The 26,800-nt window shown below is 38.3% G+C and overlaps 1 protein-coding gene across 1 annotated transcript; it reads left to right on the plus strand.

The window, feature by feature from the left end:
* Nucleotides 1-1,766: 1,766 nt before the first annotated feature.
* LOC104592497 (Small nuclear RNA activating complex (SNAPc), subunit SNAP43 protein) lies at nucleotides 1,767-26,766 on the plus strand. Its single transcript, XM_088892858.1, has 7 exons — nucleotides 1,767-1,808; nucleotides 4,771-4,891; nucleotides 18,522-18,635; nucleotides 24,807-25,005; nucleotides 25,137-25,182; nucleotides 25,521-25,596; nucleotides 26,105-26,766. The coding sequence occupies exons 1-7, from the start codon at nucleotides 1,782-1,784 to the stop codon at nucleotides 26,350-26,352; spliced, it is 831 nt and encodes a 276-aa protein (XP_088748984.1). The 5' UTR covers nucleotides 1,767-1,781; the 3' UTR covers nucleotides 26,353-26,766.
* The last annotated feature ends 34 nt before the right edge of the window (nucleotides 26,767-26,800 follow it).

Consider the following 26,800-nt stretch of genomic DNA (forward strand, 5'->3'; position numbering starts at 1 on the left):
AATTTTCTTCTTCTCTTGTGTCAAATCTATTGGGAAAATGACGGTTCAGCCTAGGGTCATAATTTATAGGCTAAAAGTACATTTGGGATAAGTGCCAGCTTGGAATTGATGCCAATTCACGGGCGAATATGAGTACATAGAGTGTGGTTTTTTTACCTTTTGAATGTTTATAACTCTGTATTGGAAATCAGAAATCTGCATTGGCCCTGTCCTTACTTCTCCAAATCTCTTTCCTAACGAAATTATGCCACTCTGGGATATTCATGGACACTCAACTTGGTGATGATGTTGTATGGTTTTGATATTATCGCTAAGGGATTTCTCTAAACTAAAACTATTGATTGTAGTCTTCAAGAAAGAACTTTTAATCTCCATTTTCATGTTGAACTACTCTAGAAAGGCCAATTAATTATGGGAGAAGTTCGACATCAACATGGTATTCGTTTGATTCTGAGAGAAGTTCATGAAAATATCAACACAGACCATAGAATGTGGATTCGATACCTAAGTTTGAACCCAATCTCTCCACTTTTGTAGCCCATGAATGTTTTAACCTGTAGGGAAAAAAATGATGACAATTATCCAAGGTTTTTAAAACTGATTCGGACAACAAACCGGTTAGGGGTCTGGTTCTCGAGTCGAACGGTCTGATCGTTCGAACCGAACGAACAACCTGTTTTGATAAAAAATTTAAAAATTTAAAAATTAAAAGAAATGGTCTAAACTGTTGAACGATTCAATCGTCCGATCAACGGTTTATTGACCAGATCAACATTTTTTGGCAAAAATCTGGTTTTGGGAAGTTATCTTTTAACATATCTTTTAAAATATGTTATCTTTTAAAAATCATGCAATTATCTTTTAACATATCTTCAAACGGAGAAACAAAGAGAAGTTATGTTTATTAGATGAAGCATGAACATATATAATTAAGTAGCACTTGTTTATGACTTTATTCGTCTCAACTTAACGAAATGCAATTTTCCATGCAATATCTCTCATTTGCTTTCTTGAAGGACAAATTTTTTAAAGTACTCCTAAGTTTAAGAAATTCACTTATTCACCCTACTGTTTAGAAATTGTCTTAAATTATCCTTCAAGTTTTTTAATAATTGACAATCGTGGGCAGTTGAAAAATAAGAAAGACTATTTTTACATTCATTCTTCTTCAAATTTTCAAAAATGGAAATATTTAAATAAATATATATCAAGATTGAAATAAACTATTAATACATAAATATCATTTATAGATGAATGAAACTAAGAATCAAATACTTCATTTAGTTAATTTAAATAAGAAAGTATCTCAAACGACAAGAACCCAAAACCAATGTCTAGCTTTGCGTGATAAGAGAGAAAGAGATGGTTAAGAAAAAGAAAGATAGTTCTGAAGATGGGATTAAGCTTTTTGTAAAAAAGAACATTCCCACTAAAAAGCAGAAGGGAAGATGAGTATTATTGGTTAATTTTAAAAAATACCACGGATGGATTTGTGTCCGAGTTTTGATTTCCCATAAAGTTGTTTATACCATATTGAAAAGATTCATATAATAAAATCACTCATCACTCATTAGCGTCTAATACCCAAATAAAAAGGGAAAAAACGAGTTCAAATCTGCCCCAACCGCCTGGCGCCCCAAAAACGTCCCACACACACTCTCCCCTCAGCGCGTGTAGAGTTAACGGAACGGCCGTTAGTTCTGAACCAGCGCCCAAAACCAAACTCTCGACCTGGACCTGTGCAATCTTGCACTCCTCCGATCCGATCGTCTCCAGTGTCGATGACCATTGCGGCAGAAACACTTAAGGTATGAATCCGTCCCTCTCATCTCATCTCTCTTATAATTTACTTTTTTTTCGATTCAAAACAAAGGAGAGGTTTCACCCACCACCGGCCATCTCCGGCAACCACCAGCAACAATATATAGGTGTGCGTTTTTTGCTCTCTTCCATCTACTCTATTTTTTTATTTTACATTTGCATTTTTCCCCAAACTGTTACAGTGATATATATTGCCGATTTTTTCTTCTTACTCATCATATAAAACATGAAAATGGTAGCTTTCATTTCCCTAACTTTTTTTTTTTTTAATAAAGAAGACATGATATTTTCACTCTTTAGAGTTTAGAGTCCAAAGTCCAATGATTTGCGTTAATATCAAACTAATATAACGACAACATTTTAATTCCTTCCTCTTTTCTTATTACAACAGAAGTATCACTAAAGTTGCTTCATTTTACCCACCAAGCAGGCAATAACCGAGTAGACTGGTCGATCTAAACATGTCTGAAGGATGTCAGGTTCCTGTAACTCATCCAAGCCTTCTCCCACACAACGGCCTCGTAGTTGTTGGTGACACCCTTGTCCGTTGCCTCTAGTATAAGCCGATAATTGAATCCGGCGACGTTTTTGGGTCTCACCCCGCACCACCTTTTGGAACTGGAGGTTGGTTTTGGCATCCTTGTTGTACTTGTCGAAGAGAAAGAAGGAAACCAAGAGGGGAATCGGGAAGAGAAGAAGAGACTGGATTTTCATTCTCTAAATCGAGAGTTTGGTTTTGGGCGCTGATTGTAAACTAACGGCCGTTCCGTTAACTCCACACGCGCTGAGGGGAGATTGTGTGTGAGAGAACAACTGGTGGCCTCCCATTGTGTGCCACGTTTTTGGGGCGTAAGCATGGTCTCAAATCAACTCTGAAGTCATCCCATTGTTGCAGACCAGATCTTCTCCTCACACCTGGCGTCTCACAGGCGTCTCATATGCACATCCTATTATGCATTGTGAACATCTCTGTGGGGCGCCCATTTGTGAGGAGCAGATCCCTTTTCCCCTCACCCCCACACAAAACTGTCCCCACAATTTTTCACAGCACATCCCCGTTGTATATTGGAAACATTTCCCGATAATAACATCATTCTGGATATTATCCTAATATACGGTGGGAATGTGTTGTGGGCCGGTGGGGAGGCAGTCTTGTGAGGTCTCCTTGATCCTCTCAGACATTTTCAAAGATGTGCTCAGGAGCCTAGTGAACCATACTAGATCTGTTCTTGGCAAATTATTGATCAAATTTACTAGAAATATGATGAAGAGATCATTTGCCGAGTCCGTGTGAACCCGCAAATAGGAGAAAGACACGTGACCATGTCAACGATAACGTGTGTTTGAGCGTTAACACAGTTTGGTCGATTCAATTGGATACGAACCAGTCACGACACCTAGAGATCCTTCCATCAAATCCTCCCCATACACCGAAACCCTTCCTCCATTGCAGCAATAAGGAGTAGGGCTGCAAGTCAGGCCGGGTTAGGTTAGATTGAGGCCAATCCTAAGTTCTAAACCCCAACCCTAACCCTAACCCTAACCCAACCCAACCACCCCAACCCTAACTAAATTCCTTAAACCCTAACCCAACTTAATCCAATCCGAAGTCAATTTCGAGTTGGGTGGGCCCAACCCAACCTTCTTCCCATCCTTTAAAATCTCATATAATTTCTCAATTTTAGATCTTAACTCAACTTTCAATACATATATTGATTCTATGTTTCATTAGTATTTATTTGTTATTATACAAAATTCAGAAAAAGCAAATGTTAGAAATGACTATACTTTATTATGAATTATGACTTAAAATAGATTTTTCTTAAGGGACAAACAATATAAAGGAAATGAAGAATAAAATTTTCAAAAAACACAAAATAATGTTATTAGGGTTTTAGACTTTCTTATTAGAATTAGGTGAAGTGATTATCTTAAAAGAAATATATGATAATATGTAGTGGGGGCTATGCAAATATCATCCATCTAAACAAATCAATGACATATATTTATATATGATATAGTCCGGTTCACGTTAGGTCGGGCAACCCGAGGTAAAGTCGGGTTTATAAATTTCAATCCTAACCCGAACATCAACCCGACCCAACCTTTTCGGGCTGGGTTCGGACCAACCCGGCCCAAGTTTCAGCCTTAATAAGGAGACCTCCGGCGGCGACTCTCCTCTTCTCTTCTGCTTCTCTTCTCTGATTCTTCTCTTCTCTTCTTCTCATCTGGTCTCCATTGACGGCGACAGGTATGACCATATGTGGCAGATGGCAACTCTACCCCGTTCAATGATTTGTCTTCTCTCTCTCTCTCCCTGCGGGGAAGTTACGCAGAGTCCGGGACATAAATCCGTATCCTCAGTGATTCAGTCCTGCTTCATCTGCTCACAGAGCCTCAGACCCAGACCCACCCAGAAACCAGGGTCCTTTAAGTTTCAACGAGAAAAAAACAACTGAAAACCCTCCTGTTAAAAACGGGTTTCCTTCCTGATTCCAACTATAGCAACAACAGCAGAACAGTGAGTGTTGCTTTTTCGAATTTCAATCTCTTTCGAATTTTGATTAATTTCTGATCTTCTCATCTGTTGATCACTGAAAATTTTGTATCGATCCCATGAGCTCAGCATGTTCTGATTCTCTCTGCAGTTCGAATTCTTCTATCTTTGATTCTGTTGTTCGAAATTTGTGGTTTTTTTTTGTTTTTTAATCTCTAGGGTTATTCTCTGAAGAGGTTTTGAACGCTTTATTGCTGGAAGAATCAGTTTTAAATAGGATTTTGAAAATTTCGATTTCTCTCCCTCTGGAAAGAGTATTGAACATTGAGTTAACATCGATGAAATCGTTTGTTTAGAGAGGGAGAGAAAGTGAGCGCCAAGGACCATCAGAAGAAAACAATGAGAGAGAACGAAACGTTGAATTTCTGCTAACCGACAGAGATTCATTGCAGAGAAGGCTAGTGGAATCATCACAGTTAATTGAAGGTTTGAGAAGAGAGGCCAGGGAAGAGTTCTCCTTCACTCTTTCTTATCTCACAGTTGCGGACCTGGTGGAGGTTCTTCTCCTTGAAGGTAAGCAAGTTCGTTCCATTTTGCACATGTTCTTGGTTTGATCCTCATCAAACTTCAGTCTTTCTAGTTGCTTTGACATCAATAGATTGGGGGCTTTGCTAATCTTTTTTTTTGGTCATGAGTTACATTTCTGATTTTGTTTCTTTCAACTTCACTACTTATTCATACTGGTTCTTAATATCGTTCCTGGTTGTAACTCTGGTGCAATGGAGAGATACACTTTACCGTTCGGGTTCTGTTCAAGAGTCCTTTCTGGGTATTCTGTTTTGTCATGGATTGTTTCTTCCATGCCCCTAATGTCATTTATAAATTTAAGATTGTTCCTTAGCTTAATCTACTGAATGTGTGGATTTTCTATATGTGCTTTTCCTTCCCACCATCTGGGTTCTGAAATCAAGACGTTGATTTTAGTTTTTTTACGTTTTTTTCCCTCAAAACTAAGACGTTGATATCTTTTTTCTTATAGTTCTTTTCTTCTGTTTAGTTTAAGTGTAAGTGGTAAGAGTAATTTTCAGTAATGAATCCAAGCAAAAGTTCTCATGGTAGAAGCAACAAGTTCGATTGGAGTCGGACCTTCTCGCCATTGGAAGTGGGAGGTTGAAATGAGAATATGAGATTTAAAGATTCAATTTGTGAGTCTTCTTGGATTTGCAGAGGTTCCCAGACAATTTTACATCAAAAGAGTGATATTTGAATGGATTTCTATCTAGATATAACTTGACTGTGCCTTCTGTTCTTATTCTCCTTATTTCTCTCTTCCTGCAGTCTACATAAAGAGGTTTGTGTGGAGCTACTTGATCCACCAATGATAGTATCAAAGAGTGGACATCCAATAGTATGTAAGTTTTCTGGGAGATATCCAGAAAGCTATGCAAACTAAGGTTTTGCTGGCTACTTCGGATATTAGACAGTTCCCAAGTTCAATATCTGTCTTTTCCGCAAATACAAAACTTTCTCATTGTAAAATCATGGTTATCTTTAGAATCTAACCAATGCAGATAAAGGAAAATCCGGCTTCATAGCTTTGCCTTTTGTAGTTTTCATTGCAGTATGTTGAACCTTAATTATATGCTCCACTTTTGCCTGTTTAGACTAAGTGACCGGTATGCAACCATGGCATCTTTTATTGTGTTCTCTCAAATTTTCATGGTTAACTTTGGGTTTTATTTCAGAGAATGGTTTTAGTGGGAACTTTTTTAAAGCTTTCTTGTTGATTTTTCTATTTCTGGAGTACATCATAACTTCTGATTTGTTTATGTTTTGAGATCCTATTGCTTGTTCGATCATCACAATAGGAGTGATCAAATGCTTGGAGTATTAAAAACCAATTATCCCCCTTCCTTTTTCAGAACAAAACAGAAATATGATCTTAATTGGAATTCCTTTGATGAAAACATACTGCAGACCTTGAGTTGCAACTTTTTCCCTTTTTGGTTTAAGTATGTCTAGTTTTAATTTACATGAGCTGATTGTCTCCAAGGAATAGCTAAACTTTGAAAAAATAAGCTTGAGTGGATCACCCTAGTCTTGCCAAGGGAGTAACTCAAGGCTCAAGCCTTAACTTAAGGCAAAGTTTGCATGCCTAAGCCAAATAGAGGATGGCTCAACCCAGTTCAGCTCATCGACAATTTACGAGAATAAAAGTAACTACTCAGAAACATGTAAAATACAACTTATACTTAAGATTGCCGTTTCTTTATGAGAATGTTCTGTTAAGTCTTTCTTAAAGAGAACAAGAAAGAGCAAAAAATGAGATAGGATTTAGTTAACACTTTCTTTACATTTTCTCGGGTGGGAAACAAGGTTTATCAAAAGGGCTAAACAAATAGTTAATTTGGGAGATGATCTAGATGATCCAAGCTCAGAGTTGGTTTCCATGTTTAACTTGGAAACTATTGTTCTATATACTAATTGGTAACATAGCCTAGTGTAAATAGAAATCTAATTGCAGATATCTAATAAAAGAGGAAGATGCTTGTTTAAGTTAAATTAGAAAGTGGATTTTATTTTTGTTGAAGGGTAAATAAAGTCAAGAAAAATCTTTAACATGGGTAGTGAAGTAATTAGGATTTAAATTATTTGTGCTTTTAATATTAGAATAAATAGATAAATAGATTTTTTTGATAGATAGATGGATATTATTTCTATACAAAAAAGTTAAGTATTTTTTATCATTTCTTTCGTATTATTTTTTATTAATATTGTTCATCTTTTGTCTCAGCCTGCCTTGCCCCACTTTGTGTTTTTTATGCCAACCCCACCCAACCTGCTCTATTTAGTCATACTAGAGCTTCACAATACTTAATACCTTAATCAAGGCATTTTTCAGTTCTTATCTCTCATCTTTTAGTTTATATGTAAACTCTCTGCGCCATCTCCTGCTTAGAATTTACTGGAAGATATGAACTTAGGTGAAGCTTCTTTGGAAAACTTGCAACTGATGTGCACAATGGGGTAAGAGAGGAGAGGGGTGTGGCAAAGAAGGGGAGAAATGAGAAATAGGATTTTCCTTTCTTTCTATTTTATTTCTTTTTTCCTTTCTGGATTTTAATGGCCAAATTTTTCGTTAAGGAGAACATTGACACTGTTACCTTTGCTAATCAGACGGGCAACTAAAGTAACTCCCACTAGGCACTAGTTTCTTATTTTTCCCCTTGCACATTCACATCTTTACTTTCTTTTGATGTTTCCTTCACAGCTGATTTTCTTTTTTATTGGCAGCGGCTTTATTCATGGAGATTATGGAAATCAATACTACAGCCAATTAAATTGGTGACACAATGGATCTCACTCCATTCAAGCTTGACATTGACGAGCTAATAAATGAGTTTTCTGAGGTTCTTTTCTGGTTTTAGTGTGTTTCACATCCCCCCTCCCAAATCAAACTTTTTACTGCTGTAGTCTTTTGGTGGTGGTGCAGTTATGTTTGACAAATTTATATGAATTCCAGACTGGATCAACAACTTTGGCTGATATGAAGAGAATATGGTTATCTCGGAAGTTCACGTATATATATGAGGGTAGACCTAAAACCAATCTAGTTTTCTTTATGCAATCACTATATGCCCATTCGATTGGTATGATGTCTCACCTTTTCCTTTTCCTTTTCTTTTTCTTTCTTTTCCCATAAAAAATGAATAAAATTGTTGAAATAGCTCCTGTGAAAATCATTCTTTGAGTGTGCCACTTAAAAGAATGAGATATTCCTATAAGATGCCACTTTATAGATTGCTTTACGCTGTGTTTGGTTTGAAAGAAAAGGTAGGGAAAGGAAGGGAATTCCCTACCTTTTCTTTCAAACCAAATGCAGCCTTATTGATTAGGAATGTGTAAATGCATTTCTCTCTTCGTTGAATAAATCCAATCTGTGGGATTTGAACTGTCTGATGACAACATTATAGAAAATAACTCATCTATTGGTGTTTACAAATGCATTTCCTTAGCAAACTCAACCAGTATTGGTTGAACTGGTAGTTCTGATATTCCATTTATATAACTCCAAACTAAGCTATTTTCTATTACCAAAAAAACTACTCTATTTTCTCTTGAAATGTTTTCTTGATCTAAGTATACTCTCTTCAGATCTTTTAAGCTTTGAGGTTTTTCCAAAAAATACAGCCATTGGATTGTTTGTTTTTGGTTTTAGAACATCACATCTCTTAATTCATTGTTTCTTTAACCCTAATGATCCACTCCTGCGCAATCTGGTACATACGATATCCAGATCTCAAGTACACCATTCACACATTTGTATGGTTCTTGATTGGGATCCTTTATTTTCATTAGAATTCTTTTATGTTGATCAGCACAAGTTATTCTTACTACTTTCGGTAAGAGTTCAGTCTTCAAAATCCCTGCTTCAGTTGTGAAGAGAATCAAGAAAATAATGAGGCTTTTTGTAGGAGCCAACGGACTTTAAAAAGGACCATTTGATTAAGTGAAAGACTATGTGAAAGAACAAAGGGGAAGGGGGTTAGGTTTGGCTAGAGTTTTAGTAAAAAACTCCCTTCTTTTAGGTAAGAGGTTGGGATAAAGACATAAAGTTATCAAAAGCATCCATGGAGTGATGACCAATGGTTAGAATGCAAGTTTTAATGCTAGAGTGTCCTTAGTTTCCCCTTCAAAGGCTATTTGTTCCTTGCTTCCTGCCTTTTTGCAATATATTAGGCAACAGAACAAGATATTGGGAAGACTTTTGGTATGGCTTTGGATTCAGTAGACTGTGTCTTATGTGAAGGACATTTGAAATCTGGTAATCATCTATTACTTCTGTTAGAGTTAGCCGAATAAGGGTAGATTAGTCAACTCACCTTGGTTAAGTTATGAGCTTATGTGGCAGTCTTATTAGAGGTTCTCTGTCCCATACTTAAGTAGGGGCAGTTTAGTCCTTGTACATTTAATTAGAAGCCTAATCACTATTAAGAGGTCGACTGATAGGGTTTAGCTATCAGGTTCGACAGTTCTTTCATCTTCTTCTTCTTCTCTTCTTCTTCTTCTCCTTCTCTTTCTTCTTCTCCTTACTGGTTCGGACTACTGTAGCTACAGTAGAAACATGGTATCAGAGCGTGACAATTTCAGCTCGTGACCTGTTTCAGTTCGTGACAACTTCAGTTCGTGCTTCAGTTCTCTCCTTTTCTTCTTTGGGCTGTCAATGGAGAAAAGTGGTTCGTCCCAAGCTTGAAACATCACAACTCTTCTTTCTTCTGGTGCACAGAACCTCTTTTCCTAAGAAAACAACTTCAGCAGTGAATGGTTGGCTGAAGCTCTCAAACGAAGGTTGGTTATCTCTCCTCTGTGTGCTGTTGGTATTTCTGGGTTAAAAATCTTCAAGAACTTGAGAGGACTGATCAGAACCTAGAGAACTAGGTTGGTTGTTGCCCTGGTTCTTGGAAAAATTCCAAGAACAGGCTGTGTTTACAGTGACCAAATGTTGTAAGGGCTGCTACTGTAGGTGGCCGAATGGTGCAAGGTGTAATGCAATGGTACTAGTTGAGTTTTTGTTGGTCTTGTGGTGCCCTCTTAAAAGCATTAAAGCAGGTCTGTATTGTGTGTGACAGCTATGGCTGTGTGGTGGTGCTTGTGATGCACAAACTCTGTTGAGTAGTTGTAAGAGAGCTTGCATGTGGTTAGTAAGTGCTGAATTAATGTCGGTGTAGTCCGTGTTTTTTTTTTTTTGTGAAATCAATAGTGGTGTGGATAAGAACAAAGGCGTGTGTATCTATCATTGTGTTTAGGGACTGCTGTAGGTTCTGGAACATCAAACTCTTGACAGCAGCACTTAGTTGGTGATTGGGAATTCAGATTAGAGGCAGCATTGAAAGAGTATCATGGCAGCAATGGGAGATGGCTGTAGTGATCAGAAACCTAGTGTGGTGGTTTCCTCTGACTATCTAGGTGTACAGATGACCTCAATTAAACTGAATGGTGAGAACTATGTTCCATGGGCCAAGACGGTGGAAGTTTTTCTCAAGGCAAAGAGAAAAGTGAAGCATGTGAAAGAAGATAAACCACCGGCTGACTCTCTAGGGTTTGATGATTGGGAACAGGAGGATGCTCAAATCATGACATGGCTACGGAATAGTATGGAACCCAAAATAAGTGCCAACTTCATGTTCTTAGATACAGCCAAGGACATATGGGAACATGCCAAGAAGTTGTCTTCTGGGCAAGATAATACTACAAGGGTATATCAGCTCTATCAGGAGTACTTTGGTCTGCAACAAGGAAATAAAACCCTAGAAGAGTACTATGCCAGTATGAAGAACCTCAGAAATGAACTCAATGTCTATCATCCTCTCACTCCAGATGTTAAGGTTCAGCAACAACAGAGGAAACAACTAGATGTCACAAGGTTCTTAGTGGGGTTGAAATCAGAGTATGAACCAGTTAGGGCCCAAAAATTGGGGGGCTCTACCCTTCCTACACTTGAGGAAGTGTTTGCTCGGCTTCGCAGGATTTCTTTGGGACAGACAGAGAATCCCACACAGTCTGATAGATCAGCTTTTGTGACAGCCAGAGGAGGTGGACGTGGTACGAAAGGGGGAGGACATGCCTCCCGAGGAGGTCGTGGTGGTGGTCGTGACTCAGGGGGAGGCCGTGGCAAAGAAAAAGGCAGCTCTACAAGGAAGTGTACCCACTATGGCAGGGAAGGACATTCCGTAAATTTCTGTTATGATCTTCATGGCCGCCCTCCCTCTAAATGGGCCAATCATGCTGTTGCTGGTGGGGTTGATGTCAGTGATAATCAACAGGCAGACCTAACTCCTTCCACATCTACATCTGTTTCCGGAAGGGAGATGGTAAGTGTACCGCGTGATGAGTATGAGCGGTTCCTTCAGTCCACTTCACAGCACACTACTGCTACTCTTGCCCACTCAGGTATAGCTTGCCTGTCATCTAAAACCTCTCCTTGGATTATTGACTCTGGAGCCTCTGATCACATGACCGGGACTCCAGGTGTGTTCTCTTCTCTCTCTAAAACTTCCACATCTCAAACTGTTACCCTTGCCAATGGTTCCTCCTCTCCCATCTGTGGTGTTGGCAATGTTGACATGGCTTCTCTTTCTTTATCATCCGTTCTATATGTCCCTAAGTTTCCATTCAATCTTATGTCTGTTAGTAAATTAACCAAGACTCTTAATTGCTCTGTTACTTTTTTCCTTTCCTCTTGTGTTTTTCAGGATCTCAGGACGGGGAAGAAGATTGGTGGGGGGCATGAAGCTGGTGGATTGTATTACCTTGACAGTGGTGGATCGTCAGTTGCACTTCAGACTTCACTCACTCCTCTACAGTGGCATTGTCGACTGGGACATCCTTCTCTCAAGGCACTCAAGATACTAGTTCCGTCTTTGAGTCATTTGTCAGTGTTACAGTGTGAGTCGTGTCAGTTTGGGAAACATCGTCGTGTTTCCTTCAGTCCTAGAGTTGAAAGTCGTATATTGAGTCCTTTTGCTTTGGTTCATTCAGATGTTTGGGGTCCGATCAAAATAGAGTCTTATAATGGTTACAAGTATTTTGTCACTTTTATTGATAATTGTTCAAGAATGACATGGATTTATTTAATGAAAGAAATGAGTGAATTATTTTCCATTTTTCAAAAATTCCATGCTGAAATACGTACACATTTTGGTGTTCTAATCAAAGTTCTTCGTTTAGATAATGGTCATGAATATTTTCTAACTTCCTTTCAACAGTATTTAGAACAACATGGAATCATTCATCAAACTTCTTGTGCATCCACTCCTCAACAAAATGGGGTGGCTGAACGGAAGAACCGTCATCTCCTTGAAACAGCTCGGTCTATTCTTCATCATATGAGTGTTCCTAAACGGTTTTGGAGTGATGCTGTACATACTGCGTGTTTCCTCATTAATCGGATGCCCTCATTTATTCTTCATGGTCGGTCTTCCTTCTCTACCTTGTTCCCCACCTTGTCTCCCTTTCCATTAACGCCTCGTATCTTTGGTTGTGTGTGCTTTGTTCACAATCTGAGTCCTGGAATAGACAAGTTGGATGCACGCTCCATTAAGTGTGTCTTTCTTGGTTACTCTCGGACTCAAAAAGGGTACAAGTGTTACAATCCCATTACTCGGAAGTGCTATGTCTGTCCTGATGTCACTTTTTTTGAGTCTGTTCCCTTCTTCTCAGGAACTGAAGCATCTTCGTCTCCACCTTTACTTCATCTTCCTCTTCCGATCAGTGATCCCGTTCTGGGTGTTCCTGTTGGAGTTGACTCGTCACCTCATCCAGTGCAGATCCCTACTGAACGACCACTAATTCGGCAAGTGTATACACGTCGAACGACACCAGCCCCTCTTCCAACTTCTACCTTGTCCGCGGATCCTGTCGTTGCTCCTGTTGCTGAACCTTCAGGACTTGACCTACCCATTGCCTTACGGAAAGGTAAACGTAGTTCTACTCTCCATCCCATTTCCAATTTTGTTTCAGTATCTCGCCTTTCCGCCTCACATCGCCAATTTGTTTCACTATTGTCATCTATTTCCATACCTAACAGTGTCCAAGAGGCTCTTAGTTCACCTGGGTGGAGGCATGCAATGGAGGAGGAACTCTCTGCTCTTCAGCATACTCACACGTGGGAGCTCACTACTCTTCCTCCTGGTAAGCATGTTGTGGGTTGTAAATGGGTGTATACTGTTAAATACTTGCCAGATGGTAGTGTGGAGCGTCTGAAAGCCAGACTTGTTGGTAAAGGGTATTCACAGTTGTATGGAGTGGACTATATGGAGACCTTCTCTCCAGTGGCTAAGATTAGCTCTGTTCGTGTGTTAATTTCCCGGGCAGTTATGTATGATTGGCCCTTATTTCAACTTGACATAAAAAATGCCTTCCTTCATGGTGACCTTATAGAGGAGGTATATATGGAGCAACCACTTGGGTTTGTTGCTCAGGGGGAGGCTGGTAAGGTGTGCAGACTGAAAAAGGCAATTTATGGGTTGAAACAATCGCCTCGTGCTTGGTTTGGGAAGTTTAGTGAAGTGGTAAAGAATTTTGGAATGAAACAATGCCAGGTTGATCACTCAGTGTTCAGCTATGACTTAGAAGCTGGAATGATTTTATTAGTGGTCTATGTGGATGATATTGTCATAACTAGCAGTGACAAATTGGGGATCGACAAACTCAAGGTCTTTCTGCAAAATCATTTTCAAACAAAAGACCTTGGGACATTAAAGTATTTCTTGGGTATAGAAGCTGTTAGATCAAGACAAGGTGTAAACCTGTGCCAAAGATTTTATTAGTGGTCTATGTGGATGGAAAGATTTTATTAGTGGTCTATGTGGATGATATTGTCATAACTGGCAATGACAAATTGGGGATCGACAAACTCAAGGTCTTTCTGCAAAATCATTTTCAAACAAAAGACCTTGGGACATTGAAGTATTTCTTGGGTATAGAAGTTGTTAGATCAAGACAAGGTGTAAACCTGTGCCAAAGAAAATATGTTCTCGATCTATTGGACGAAACAGGACTGTTAGGTGCAAAACTGGCTGAGACTCCTATGGAACCAAATGTTAAGTTGAGCTGATACAGGGGAAATATTTGATGATCCTAGAAGGTATAGACGACTAGTGGGGAAGCTGAACTATTTGACTATCACAAGACCAGACATCTCCTTTGCAGTCAGTGTGGTGAGCCAATTTATGCAGAATCCTCGTATATTTCATTGGGATGCAGTTCTTAGAATTGTAAGATATTTGAAGGGAGCTCTGGGCCGTGGGCTATTGTATAAACCAGGAGGAAAACTTGAAGTAGTTGGGTACACGGGTGCAAATTGAGCGGGCTCTATGTTTGATAGAAGATTTACTACGGGTTACTGCACATTTCTTGGAGGAAATCTTGTGACGTGGAAGAGTAAAAAGCAGACGGTTGTGGCTAGAAGCAGTGCTGAAGCCGAGTACAGAGCCATTGGCACACACTACATGTGAATTAGTGTGGTTGAGGAATCTCCTACAAGAAATCGGGTTCCACATGGATAAACCTATGAAGTTGTAATGTGACAATCAAGCTGCGCTCCATATCTCATCCAACCCTGTTTTTCATGAGAGAACAAAGCACATAGAGATTGATTGCCACTTTGTGAGGGAGAAGGTTCTTACTGGAGAGATAAGCACAAAACATGTAAGCTCAAGTGATCAGTGGGCAGATTTGTTTACAAAAGCCTTAAGCTCAGGGAGAGTGAACTATATATGTAACAAGCTGGGATTATATGACATATATTCTCCAACTTGAGGGGGAGTGTTAGAGTTAGCCGAATAAGGGTAGATTAGTCAACTCACCTTGGTTAAGTTATGAGCTTATATGGCAGTCTTATTAGAGGTTCTCTGTCCCATACTTAAGTAGGGGCAGTTTAGTCCTTGTACATTTAATTAGAAGCCTAATCACTATTAAGAGGTCGACTGATAGGGTTTAGCTATCAGGTTCGACAGTTCTTTCATCTTCTTCTTCTTCTCTTCTTCTTCTTCTTCTCCTTCTCTTTCTTCTTCTCCTTACTGGTTCGGACTACTGTAGCTACAGTAGAAACAACTTCATTGCAGCTTCTCCCATGAAATTTGGTAAAAAATATAGAACCTGTTTGAAGCGAAGAGCTGTTGTCCTCCGGGGTCAGTGGTGGAGTTTGTACAGGGATGGAGAATTAGAGGGGTGGCCAAAAAAGGAAAGCTGACATGGAATATCTCTTGGTGCAGTTTTTTGATGTCTGTAGCAGGAAAGAAATGCAAGAATGTTCAAAACTTTGATGGAAGTGTGTCAGGCAATCCTGGAGTAGCTGGTATTGGAGGTATAGTAGGAGGTGGAAGGGGTAATGTTGTTTGGGCTTTTAGTAATCCAATAGGAGTTGCAGACTCCACTAAGGCAGAAGTATTGGCTGCTCTCATGGGCATCAGAATAGTTAGAACTTAGAATCTTGGGCCTTCAAAACTTAACCATTGCAGGAGATTCAGAAAATACCATAAAATGGCTAAGGGATAAAGAGGGTGGCCTGTGGAGATTGAGTCATTTTCTGGAAGAAGCTAGAGACTCTTTGGAACTGCTAAATGCAAATTTGACTTGGATTCTGGGGGAACTAAACTCTGTTGCAGATGGCTTAGCAAAAATTGGTGCTCATTTGGATGTCTTTTATAGTGATAGATTGCTTCCTGTGTAATCCCTTGGGGTTTTTCCATGTGTCTTGTACATCTCATTTACTTTCTCTCTTTTTAATGAAATTCCATAACTCTTTCTCAAAAACCAAAAAAAAAAAAAAAAAAAAACAGTTCAGTAGATGCTGTGTTTCAGAAGATTACAGGAAAGATGTATTCATGGCTAGCTATAAACTAAATATTTATAAGTACAGGCTATAATTACCTTTTTGTACACGAAAATCTTTTTTTGTAAAACAAGGTTGTGAGGTATAGTGCTGCAGGGGCAGCTTTTGTTTGGTTCTTGTGTACAGCTCATAGTTTTCAAGGCACCAAGGTGAACCTAGGTGACAGGGGGGCACCTAGTTGCCTAGGCACCCGCCTAGGGGTCACTTTATGTCTCAAAAAATACTGGACAACAAGGGGATGAGTTCCTATTTTGTCATACAAACAAAAGTAAAAGAAGGGTCATAGACCCTGTTCTTGTCTTAGAAAAAAGAAAGGATGAAAGAAAATTCTCAAAAATGATGGAAAAGAAGGGGTGGAGCCTTTGTTTTAGTTCCAGAAAAGGAAGAAGAAGGAGCTGAGCCCCTTTTTTTTGTTTCAAGAGCCTCTGTTTTTCTTCCAAAAAAAAAAAGAAAAAAAAAAGAAGGGGTAGAGCTCAAAAGAAGAAGGGGGCAGAGCCCCTGTTTTTGTTCCAGAGGAGGAGGAGGAGAAGAAAAAGAATAGCATACCTTGTGCGATTTGTTGATTTTCCTTGATTCTTCAAATACATAACCCTGACAAGAATGCCTATCGAACTTGCTTAGGTCTTCAAGTATCTAGCAGAACCCTAATAAAATAGAACTTAATAAAAAATATTATTTGATGAAAAGAAATAAAAAAGAATGATACAATGTATAATGCCCATCTTAATATTATATACTTAAAATATAAAGGGACTCTCCTTCAATTTCAACTTCCGTAGAGAGTTGAGAGACTCAGAAATCCCTGCAATTATCTCCTTACTCTCAATGCTCTGAGAAGTTTTCATCAGGTTCTTAACCCTACATGGTTCCTTCACTACCTTTTCTTTCTTTCAACATCTAACTGCCAACCCAACGCCCTCTCCTTTTCCGGTCTAAAAGATTTGGCTTTCCTCATTCCCCCCTAGAATTTCCTTCATGGTTTGGGAGGCTTCTTGTGCAAAGCTATACCTGCGACAACTTCCAAAAGAAGTTTCAAGGCAATCTCTACATCTCTCCTATTTGTCTGATGTGCTATAATGATGGGGAATCTATTGGTCATCTTCTTATTAATTGCAACGTGGCTAGAAGTCTGGCAGTTTTTTCTTGACTCTTTAGCAAGGGGCAGTCTCGGACTCCCCCAAATTCTGTTATAGAGTTTATCAACTCTTGGCAAGGGCTAAAGATTAATATGGCGTTTGGGCAGGAGATGAAGTTGTTTCTGGAAAGTAATTATCCATGCTGTCATGTGGAACCTCTGGGAGGAAAGAAATAGGAGATTATTTAATGAAAACTCCTCCTCCTGGATGGTGAATAGTAAAGTTTTTGAGGGTATCAATTGGAGTGACCTGCAAAGAAATTGACCAGTTCTTCTGTCAACCACTCCCTTTCACCCTCAGCCTTTCTTTAGAATCAGTGAATCACCCCAAAACAAGAATGTTAGTACATTCTGAACTTTGATGACAGCTTCAGGAGAGCTGTGGAGGGCAGCTCAGATGCAGGAATAGGAGGTCTGGTTTGTAGATCAAATGGCAACGGAGGCAGCAGCAGCTTAGTTTCATTGCAGTGGAAGGAGACTTAAGGAATGATATAAATTGGGCTTCTGGACAGACTCTTGACCCATGGAAGCTCTCCCACCTACTGTTAGAAATCAGGAAGTTCGCCTCTTGCTTGCATTGTGGTTTTAGATGGATTCCTAGAGAGTTAAATCAAGAGGCTAATAGCCTTGCTAAATCTGGGCTGGGAAGGGATTTTTTGTATAGTGCACATACATTGCCAAATTATTAGTGGGCTTTGTCTTTTGTTTTTGTTTTGCTGACAAGGCCTTGTGCGTCCCCTCATGTACATCCCTCCCTTGTTTAACAAAATCAGTTATCTTTTCTCAAAAAGAAAATAAATAAAAATATAAGAAACATATGAAACTTTGATGAGGTTTTATATAATCCATATGGTGTTTGGATGAGGCAAGCCCAAAAAGCACCTACATGCCTAGGCACCGCCTTGACAAATATGGTACAGCTTCTGATTGTACTTGAATTTACTTTATTTTAGTACAATACTTTACCATTTATCAAATAAAAAAATTATGAAGGATAAATTCTCTTCTATTTATCTCTTTGTACAATCTTTTGTGCCTCTTCTTCTGATAATGGGATATATTGGGACTTGGGTTTGAGGAGAAATTTGAGAGACTCTGAAACCTCTGTTTTTCTCATTGCAAGGGATGTTGTAATCTTATGGAAACATTTACTGTGCAGATAATTATGTTTCTTTTATCAAAAAATTGATAAAGAAATATGTTTCTTCTTGGATGACTTAAAAAGTCTAGATCATCATATCTTGTTATCCACCTTGGAACATGGGTACCCTTTGCAGGGGATCCTCCTGCAAAAAGAAGATGAAGGCATTTCTTTTCATTGCATAGCATAATGCTTTGCTTATGGTTCTCTATCTTGTAATCTTATTGAAGCAGCTTCTGCTTCATGGGATAATATCAGATGCTCTTCCTCATCAGGAAGGACTTCAAAGGACAAATAGGATTGATATTTGAAAAAATAAAATAAAATAAAAACCTTAAAGAAAACTTGAGGTGCTTAGTCAAAAAAAAATGACCCTTAAGGTTTAAAAAAAGGGTTTACACATAGAAGTAATATATTGCACCATATATTCCCATTTTTCATTTTGATTTTTTTGTGTTTGAGCACATATTTTAATGTCAAGTTTGGAGGACTTAATGATGTTTTATTCACAATATAGTAATGTCATATGCAGGTAAGATGGTTTCCACAGGATCTTTGTCACAGAGATTAGGTGGAATGTATTGCTTATATTGTCTTTATGAGACTCAACCATTTAAGCCTCCTTTAAAGATATATTTGTCCCTTGGTATGATTTCAGTCCTTTCTCATGAAGTTTTGCTTTCTTGTGTACCAAGTATAATGTCCCATGATGAATGTACTAATATTTAAATCTTAAAGTCTAACTTATAAGTGGTAGGCTTATCAGAATATCATGTATTCACACCCTGTTTCTAGTTCAAGTTTTTTTGAATCCCTGTTTTGTTCTGTTTGAATATTTACCTTATTTCAAAAAACAAAAGTTTTTTTGAAGCCCTGTTTCTAATTCAAGTTATATGTGTGTTTATCCACCCTGCATATTCAGCATCTTACTGAATTCCATATTTTTTTTTTGCTCAATGTTTCTTGTTACTAGGACTTTCACACATTTATTATTGAAATAGAAAATTTTACAACACCAACTTTAGCGGTGTTCTACATGGATTGGTTTTAACTATTAAGAAAGCTTTAAGCATGAGACTGCCTTTATTCATTTTCTTGATATGAAATTATTTGAATCTTGATGTGAAAGCTTTAAGTCTATTATTGAAAGCTTTAGGTCTATTATTGAAATAGACTGCCTTTATTCATTTTCTTGATATGAAACTATTAAGAAACCTTTAAGCATGGTTTCAACAAAATTGTTTCTAGTTTCTACTTCGTAGTGGTTAATTATATTGTCATTGGTATATTCCTGACTATGATATGGTTTGCCAAATTTCTGTAGCTGAGGTTATGAAATCCAGAAACCTCTGAGATGCATTAATGCAGCAGAGGGAGATTTTGGTTCTCTTATGCCCAAAAGTGAGAGGATGTTATCTACAGCTACATATGATGTATTACCAGGAAAAAACATTGGTTTCCTTCACTAGGTTGATTAAACCTAAACTTTTCTTCTGGATTCTAATCCACAGGTTCCATACTTGGTGGATGACACGTTTCATTCCTGATACAAGTTATCGAGGGAGGTTTTGTTATGTAAACAAGGGTATTTCCATGTATTAGTGTCTAACACCAACAAAGTGGTTTTGAGAAGCTTAAGAAAGCAAAACATTTGTTCATATTCTCCTTCGTATGGAAGTGATACAGTTAGAAATCACTGAACAAATAAAAAAATAAAAAGAAGAAACACAGAAAAAGCTGATTCTCAATTGCTCATGAGAAAAATTATACAACTAAAGAATGTTATGTAAGTATAGATGAATATGGAAGAAAAAAAAATATTTCCACTGTATTGCTAGTATCTAGTTGTAGTTAAATAATATTCAATAGTATATCAAAGATTAGGCTGAGTAAAAAGGAGTTTGAAGAGGACCATCTGAGGTCCAAGGTAATATGGAGTTCTTTGAATATCTCTACTTTCTTTTTTATTGTTTATGAGTATCTCTACTTGGAGAAGCAAAGTTTATATTTAAGTTCAGCATGGTAACTTTCAATCAGATCTTTGATAAAACAGGTGAGTGACTTGGACCCTGATAGACCTGTGGTTCTAGATGCTCTTCCTATGCAATTTATTTGTGTTGGGATGTATTAGTATGGGGATCTGGCCAGAAGGAGGGCCAAAATGGGGTGTGTACAATTAGAAATGATTTTGTGAATGTGATTAAAGAATTTTATGTGAATGCCACTTGAGGTGAGTGACTTGGACACATCCCAAATAGTGGTTTCTTTATATTTTCGCTAGGAACGTGTCTGGCTTATCAAAAACATAATATGCATTAATCACTCCCCTTTTCCATTTTCTTTGGGGTTGGTGGTTGAAGAGACTGTCTTTGACTTCATTCATCTGGAGCACCCATATCCAAACTATCATTGCATTATGTGGATGGCCTACTTGAACTTCTTGGCTGAGATCTTAGCTATCAGCAATTTGATATGAGAAGAATGCACATATCCCATGCATTTGCTTTATTTAGCACAAGGAAATGGTACCCCTAGTCCCCTATCCATCAATTTGTTGGCCCTTCAGCTTTAGGGTGTAACCTTTTTTTTCTGCTTTGATGTATGGTGGGTAGCACCTCATGGTATTCCTAATTTGATTTGTGTTGCCACTTGAATGCTTCTCTTGAGAGATTAAAGTCCTCTATAACCTTCTTTTTGTGTTGAGAATATTTGAGAAGAAATAAAGTAGTAATTTCTAAAAACAAGAATAACAGGATGGAGAGGGTGCAACAAAGAATTTTAGCTACTCACCTTTGATTGTTTTGTATTTTGAAAGAGTTTGTGTGCTTTTAGTACTTCTAATTACCAAGCAAAAAAATTTAGTACTACTAATTCAGGATGAACCCATGATGAAGCCTTAAACCCTCATGGTCTTATGTGTGATCTCAGGCCTGTAAAAGCCTGAAACGAGAGATCTGGATATTCAGTTAACACCTTGACCACCCCTAAACAACTGGACTGAATAGATCCAGAACCACCACTTTCATCTAAGAAATCATTAACTTGTAGAAGTAAAATTTGTTGGGCCTTGCAATGATGCCCTGTAGCTAATTTTTCACCACAATTGTAGCACAAGCCCTTCTCATATCAGGCTTGCATCTCAGTCCATGGGAGTTTTTTTTTGGGGCAAGGAGACCTGTGGGTGGGCTTTGGTGGATTTGGTTCAGGCTTGATTTGAGGAGTTTTCAAAATCGCCCCCATGTGGTGGGTAATTCTTTTGAGGCATTTTAGCCATTCTTCTTGCAGTTTAGCAAGCCCACCACACCCATGACTGATGTTGGCTGCATTGCCTTTCAGTTCAATTCAAATATCTTCTCTGAATCCACCTATGAAGCAACTGGTAAGAGCCTTTTTCAGGCCAGCCATGCACTCTAGTAGCAACCTTTTCAAACTCGATCTGATCCAATTTGTTTCAGTGTAGACAAGGCTTCATCAAAATCATTGAACCCAAAAGGTCCAAATCATATAGTAAGTGCCTTAGTGAAGTCCAACCAAGTGACTTGAGGGTGCGATCTGCAGTACCATTGGCACTCAAATTTCATTCAGTCCTTTATATCCACGGGATGGGGTCCTCACCTGAAAACATCAGAAAATATAATTTAGTAAATTGTCCAGTGGTGTTTCCTCCTCATCTAAAGTTACCACTGCTAGATCCTTTACTGTTGTTTTCCTTGTTCAAATTAGCAGATAACCTTTTGAACTGAGACACCACTGCTGTTAGACTCTCTTTGATTTCTTTAGAGAACACTGATATGGACCCCACTGTGTTCGTAAGACAGCAGTTAGTTATGTTAGTTTATTTCAGCTTTATCTTATCTTATTATTATCTTGCCATGTAAGCAATAAAATAAGGGTAATCCAGCCCTTTTTCAATCCTTTTACAATTATGATATCATGAATATAAATTTAAGAGTGGGGCGGCTGTTTTGTCACAACCACTCTTTTCTCGGGAATCTCTCTACGAGTTCTCCCTCTCCTTCCCTCTTCTTCTCTTCTTTTTTTTTTATTTTTTGGAAAAGGTAAAGTAATATTTATTGAGATAAAAAATACACAATGGAGGCTGAGATCAGTCCCAGAAAAGGCCGACTGATCAAATCAGCAATTACAGAATATCTGAAACAGCTGACAAATTACAATTCTGAAATCCTCAGACACAGACACCCAAGACATCAGTTTGCCCACTGTTTTCTGAATTGGCTCTTCCAAACCTAAAGCCTTGTTACAGAATATCCTTCTATTCCTCTCAGACCAGATGGACCAAAACACAGCAATTGGAATCGTCTTCCAAACAGTCTTCTTTTTCTTGCTCAAACCCATGAGCTTCCAGCAACACAACAGCTCCTTAACCGACCTTGGCATAACCCAACTTAAATTCATGGAGCTGAGGAAATGACTCCACAGCTGAGCAGAAAACGGGCAGTGGATGCACAAATGGTCAGTGGATTCAGCACTACTCCCACACAGACTGCATGGCAGGTCCAAAATCTGAATGCCCCTTCTCACTAGGTTAGATCTAGTAAGACATTTATTAAGAGCCATAGTCCAAACTAGGAAGTTAGATTTAGTTGGACTGGTGGGATTTCACACTTGATGGCCAGGGAAATCAGGAACACCCCTACTACTGAGGTTAGAAGCCAGAAACTTGACAGAGAGCACACCATCTGAATTCCACTTCCACTGCCACTTATCCTCTGAACTGTAATCCAGCTCATGGTTCTGAAGACAGGTCAACAGATTCAAAACCTCATCCACCTCCCAATCAAAAAGGTTCCTTCTAAATGAAGGAGACCAAAGAGCTGAACCACCAGATACGCTATAGCACTCTGCAACTGAAGCCTCTTGATTCAAAGCACACTGGAAGAGGAGAGGAAAGGAATCAGCAAGGGGTTCATCTGAGCACCAAGAGTCCTTCCAGAATTTGGTTCTACTACCATTGCCAACTTTAATTGAGACCCCAGCAGCCAGAGCTGAAAAATTCTTCATTATCCCTTTCCACAAAGAGTTACCCCAATTGGGAGGAGGGTCCCTTGTTCTCCGATTACCCCAATCCACACCATATTTGCTAGCGATGAGAGATCTCCACCAGGCATCATTTTCTGCTGCAAATCTCCAAATCCACTTGCAGAGGAGAGCAGAATTAAAAGATTTCAACTTCCTTATGCCTAACCCACCCTTCATCTTTGGTGAGGCAAACTTGCTCCCAACTCACCAAATGCACTTTTTTCTCCTCCTCCCAACCTCTCCAAAGAAAACAACTTTGAAGCTTTTCAAGCTGATTTGCAACATTGTTTGGAATAGAGAAAAGAGACAGGAAATAGGTGGGTAAACTGAAGCTCAAGCTCCCAACTCTTCTCCTCTTCTTCTTTTAGTTTTATTTTCTGTTCAAAACCTAAGACTGGTTATAGTTTTGTACGACTACTATTTTACCCTGTGTAGATTCACCTCCATTTGATCCTCTCAGTCCTTCATAGAGATCAATCTAGTATTAGTCATCCTGGATAATTGCTCTGATTTTTTTTTTTTTTCTGGATCAGTATTGGATCGTTGCTCTGATGCCAATTGATAAGATTGATTAATATCTGGAGCTTCTTTGAGGGATCTTATCCTCCCGAAAGAAGGGAGAGCCAGGGGGATATTTGAGTTATTCTTCTTCTGAATCAATCCAGCTACAATAGTCCCTTGTATGGGGAGTAGGGTATGGTTCATGCCTTTTATATGTGATTGAAGATAATTGTGGTGACGTGGCCTCCTAGTGTAAACATACTTAATAGGTTGTAGAAGGTGTGGAATGACTGTTGTTGCCACCTGCAGTAGCATGGGCCTCAGGTGGAATGACTTGGGACTTATGTTGTGGATCCTTTTGGGTCCTATCACCCTCTTCCATGCAATTGTGATGGAAATACAGTAGCCCATAAGCAAGAAATAGGTGGATATAGCAATTTTCTCTCATTTCTCTTGTTAGGAATGTTAATTATCATTCTGGTCTTCACTCTTTGTCAGCAACACTATTTCTTGCATCCCCATAAGAAAACATATTTTGAATTTCTGTCTGTACTCTAGTAAACCACTTTCTTTAGTGTATAGCAGGGAATGATTTTCCCCTTGATCATAGAGTACTTTTTCTTAATTTCAGTCTTCTTTGATTGAAATCCTAACCTTTGTATAGTTTGCGTGATGACACCCTCTCTCTATTTCTACATTTGAATTTATCTATCTATTCTCTGATTTACACATTTCCAGACATTCTGAACTCTCAGAATGCAGAAAGCTACTTTGACAGGGTTTCTCACTTTCTCTTTAAGAAAGAAGCCTTTTTGTTCTCTATTTTACCTCTCTTCCAGTATGAATTTAGGTCTTGTTTCTCAAGAGAATTTTGAATTTGAATAGATAATCTTTGAGTTCATAACCTTTGGCAGCTATAAGAAATTGTGTTCCTTATCCAGATTTCTTATACTCGTTCCATTGAAAATATACACCACTTTTTTCTAAGAAATGTATAGAGAATAGAATGGATGTCTCAATTTTTTAAATATGAAAATCATGAATTTTTTCAGTCCAAACAACTGTTTGTCAAACTACGATGACTGATATGACTTGCATTAATCATTTGAATGTTGGGATTTTACTTTATGATTTATTAGTAAAACTATTGATTGTTGTTGCTGATCTATAAAAATGGCCTGCATAAATCTTAAAAAGGATAGAGCTTCTCATGCTTCCTGGTCATTCTGGGTGTCATTGTTTTCATAATTTTTCTTTTTTTTTTTATTTGCCACAGGTGAGCTGAAGAAACTTAGAAACCTTGTTGTTGATGCAAAAGAAGCAAATGTAAGAATTGTACCTGCTTTGGTTAAAAGGATGCTTGAAAAACACATATTTCTATTTGGGTTTGTTGACATTAATGAGGGCTCTGTAGCTGAAAGGGTTAATGAAATCACAAATCTTCAAAATGCCCGCATTCGAGTTGCATATGAGAAGTATCTTGCCATCTCCTATTTTTTTTTTTTTTTGAGAACTGAATAATTTCATCCATTTCCTTTCGTCCAAATTTATTTATATGCAAATCATACAATGTATGCAGTTTCTCATTGCCTCTTTGTCCAAGCAGGTTATTGTCAAATACCCGGATTGAGCACTTCCTTCACATGGACTTGGTAAGTACTACAATGCATTGTTAGAAAAACATGAGGAAATCTAAGGTACCATCATGAGGAGTGCTAAATTGTGATCTATGATAATATGGGATTTTCATCTATAAAAAACAATCATCAAGTTCATTGATGTTTTCTGTAGAATTCTTTTTTTTATCATGACATTTTTATGGATTTCTTGCTATATGTTTTTCTGTTCAAAAGAATTCCAATGATTGAGTTCAGTGCATCCTGGATTATTACAATTTCATGAATCATGAGAACATTGTTTATGGATTTTCTCTTTGAGATGTTCCTCCAAAACATTTCTTTAACTGGCTTAACTCCTACATATTAATCAGGGTATGGAACTTGACATGGAAGTGCTCAAGAGAATGTCAACAGAGTATGCAAAGGCAAAGGAACTAGCCATCAAGGGTACCATTCTCTGCAATTATCATATTACTGGTTTCCCTGCATGAGAATTACACATCACAAGGAAGAATTACCTGATAGCCTACTGTGCAACCATGACCCTTAAGTTGACGAGCAATGCTAATATGGTTATAGAAGTTTCCCCCACCTAACAGAAGAAAACATGGTGGGTTAGGCAAGGTTACCTCTTGAACAGGTTATATCTTGTAACTTCTGCCATTCTTTGTTCCCTCAAGTTCAAACTGATCAATAAGTGGTGGCTGGTCAACTTCTCCCAAACATTGGTTGTACTGTTAGCATTCCCTCACCCCAAAAGTCATTATCATGGGACTGTCACCACCAAAATGTGCCATATTCTGTTGGCTAGTCAATAAAAATAAAGGAAAAGGAAACATATGAATTAAAAAAAGATAATTGACCTGTGATTTCATAATAACCTGGTATATTATTTGGCTATCCTTTGTGTCTTACGGGTTTTTTTGTCTTTCCTTTTGAATGTTTCTCGATAAAGAGGCTGGTGAACAGGTGGATATAGAAAACATAAAGCACATAGCAGAAAACAAGACATTGATTGGAGATGTTATAGAGAAGATAGCAGAGGACTGGAACATCCAAAAGGAAGTGTTCTATCAACAATCAGGATTTAATCAATCTTCCAACATACAAGAAGAAGACCATGTAGCTGGGGCTGCACAAGAAGAAGAGAATGTAGCCGATGACTTCGATAAGGAGCTGGAGCACTTGTTGCTTGAACAGTAGTTAGATTACCCACCAACTCACCATTTGTGACACCGCTTCTCCAATTCAGTAGCAATCGGTCCCAGCTGGTGTCCCGTGTCTTGCTTTGCTTTGATCCCAGATATTCCCTTTTCAAGTGTTCCACACCAATAGGATTAGGGGTGAGGTTGGAAGTAATTTGTACATGTATCTACCCCCTATTGGCTGTAGATATCAGATGGAGTTTTCCCCATGGCTTTTTTTAGTTGTTGGTCTTCTCTGTATTTTATATTAGATATCAGGCAGATCTGGTGCAGTTTTTTCCTGCACTAATCAATATCCGATAGCTGTTCCATTACATGTGCGTAAAGATTCATACCTTTCAGATATTTATGGGTTCTCATTTGTAGTATATGATTTTTAAGTATTGATGAGAGATTTATTTTACAGGCTAAATCAATTTTTCAAATTGGATTACGGTACAGAGGCG

The sequence above is a fragment of the Nelumbo nucifera genome, chromosome 8 (genome assembly GCF_055504915.1).
Source record: "Nelumbo nucifera cultivar China Antique chromosome 8, China Antique-T2T, whole genome shotgun sequence".
Taxonomy (NCBI): Eukaryota; Viridiplantae; Streptophyta; class Magnoliopsida; order Proteales; family Nelumbonaceae; genus Nelumbo; species Nelumbo nucifera.

Bases quoted from the DNA above. Each gene is read 5' to 3' on its own strand.
- LOC104592497 (XM_088892858.1), top strand. From the start codon at position 1,782: ATGACCATTGCGGCAGAAACACTTAAG. The intron at 4,892-18,521 runs GTAAGCAAGTTC...TGTCATATGCAG, and splicing joins GGAGGTTCTTCTCCTTGAAG to GTAAGATGGTTTCCACAGGA. The intron at 25,597-26,104 runs GTACCATTCTCT...TTCTCGATAAAG, and splicing joins AAAGGAACTAGCCATCAAGG to AGGCTGGTGAACAGGTGGAT.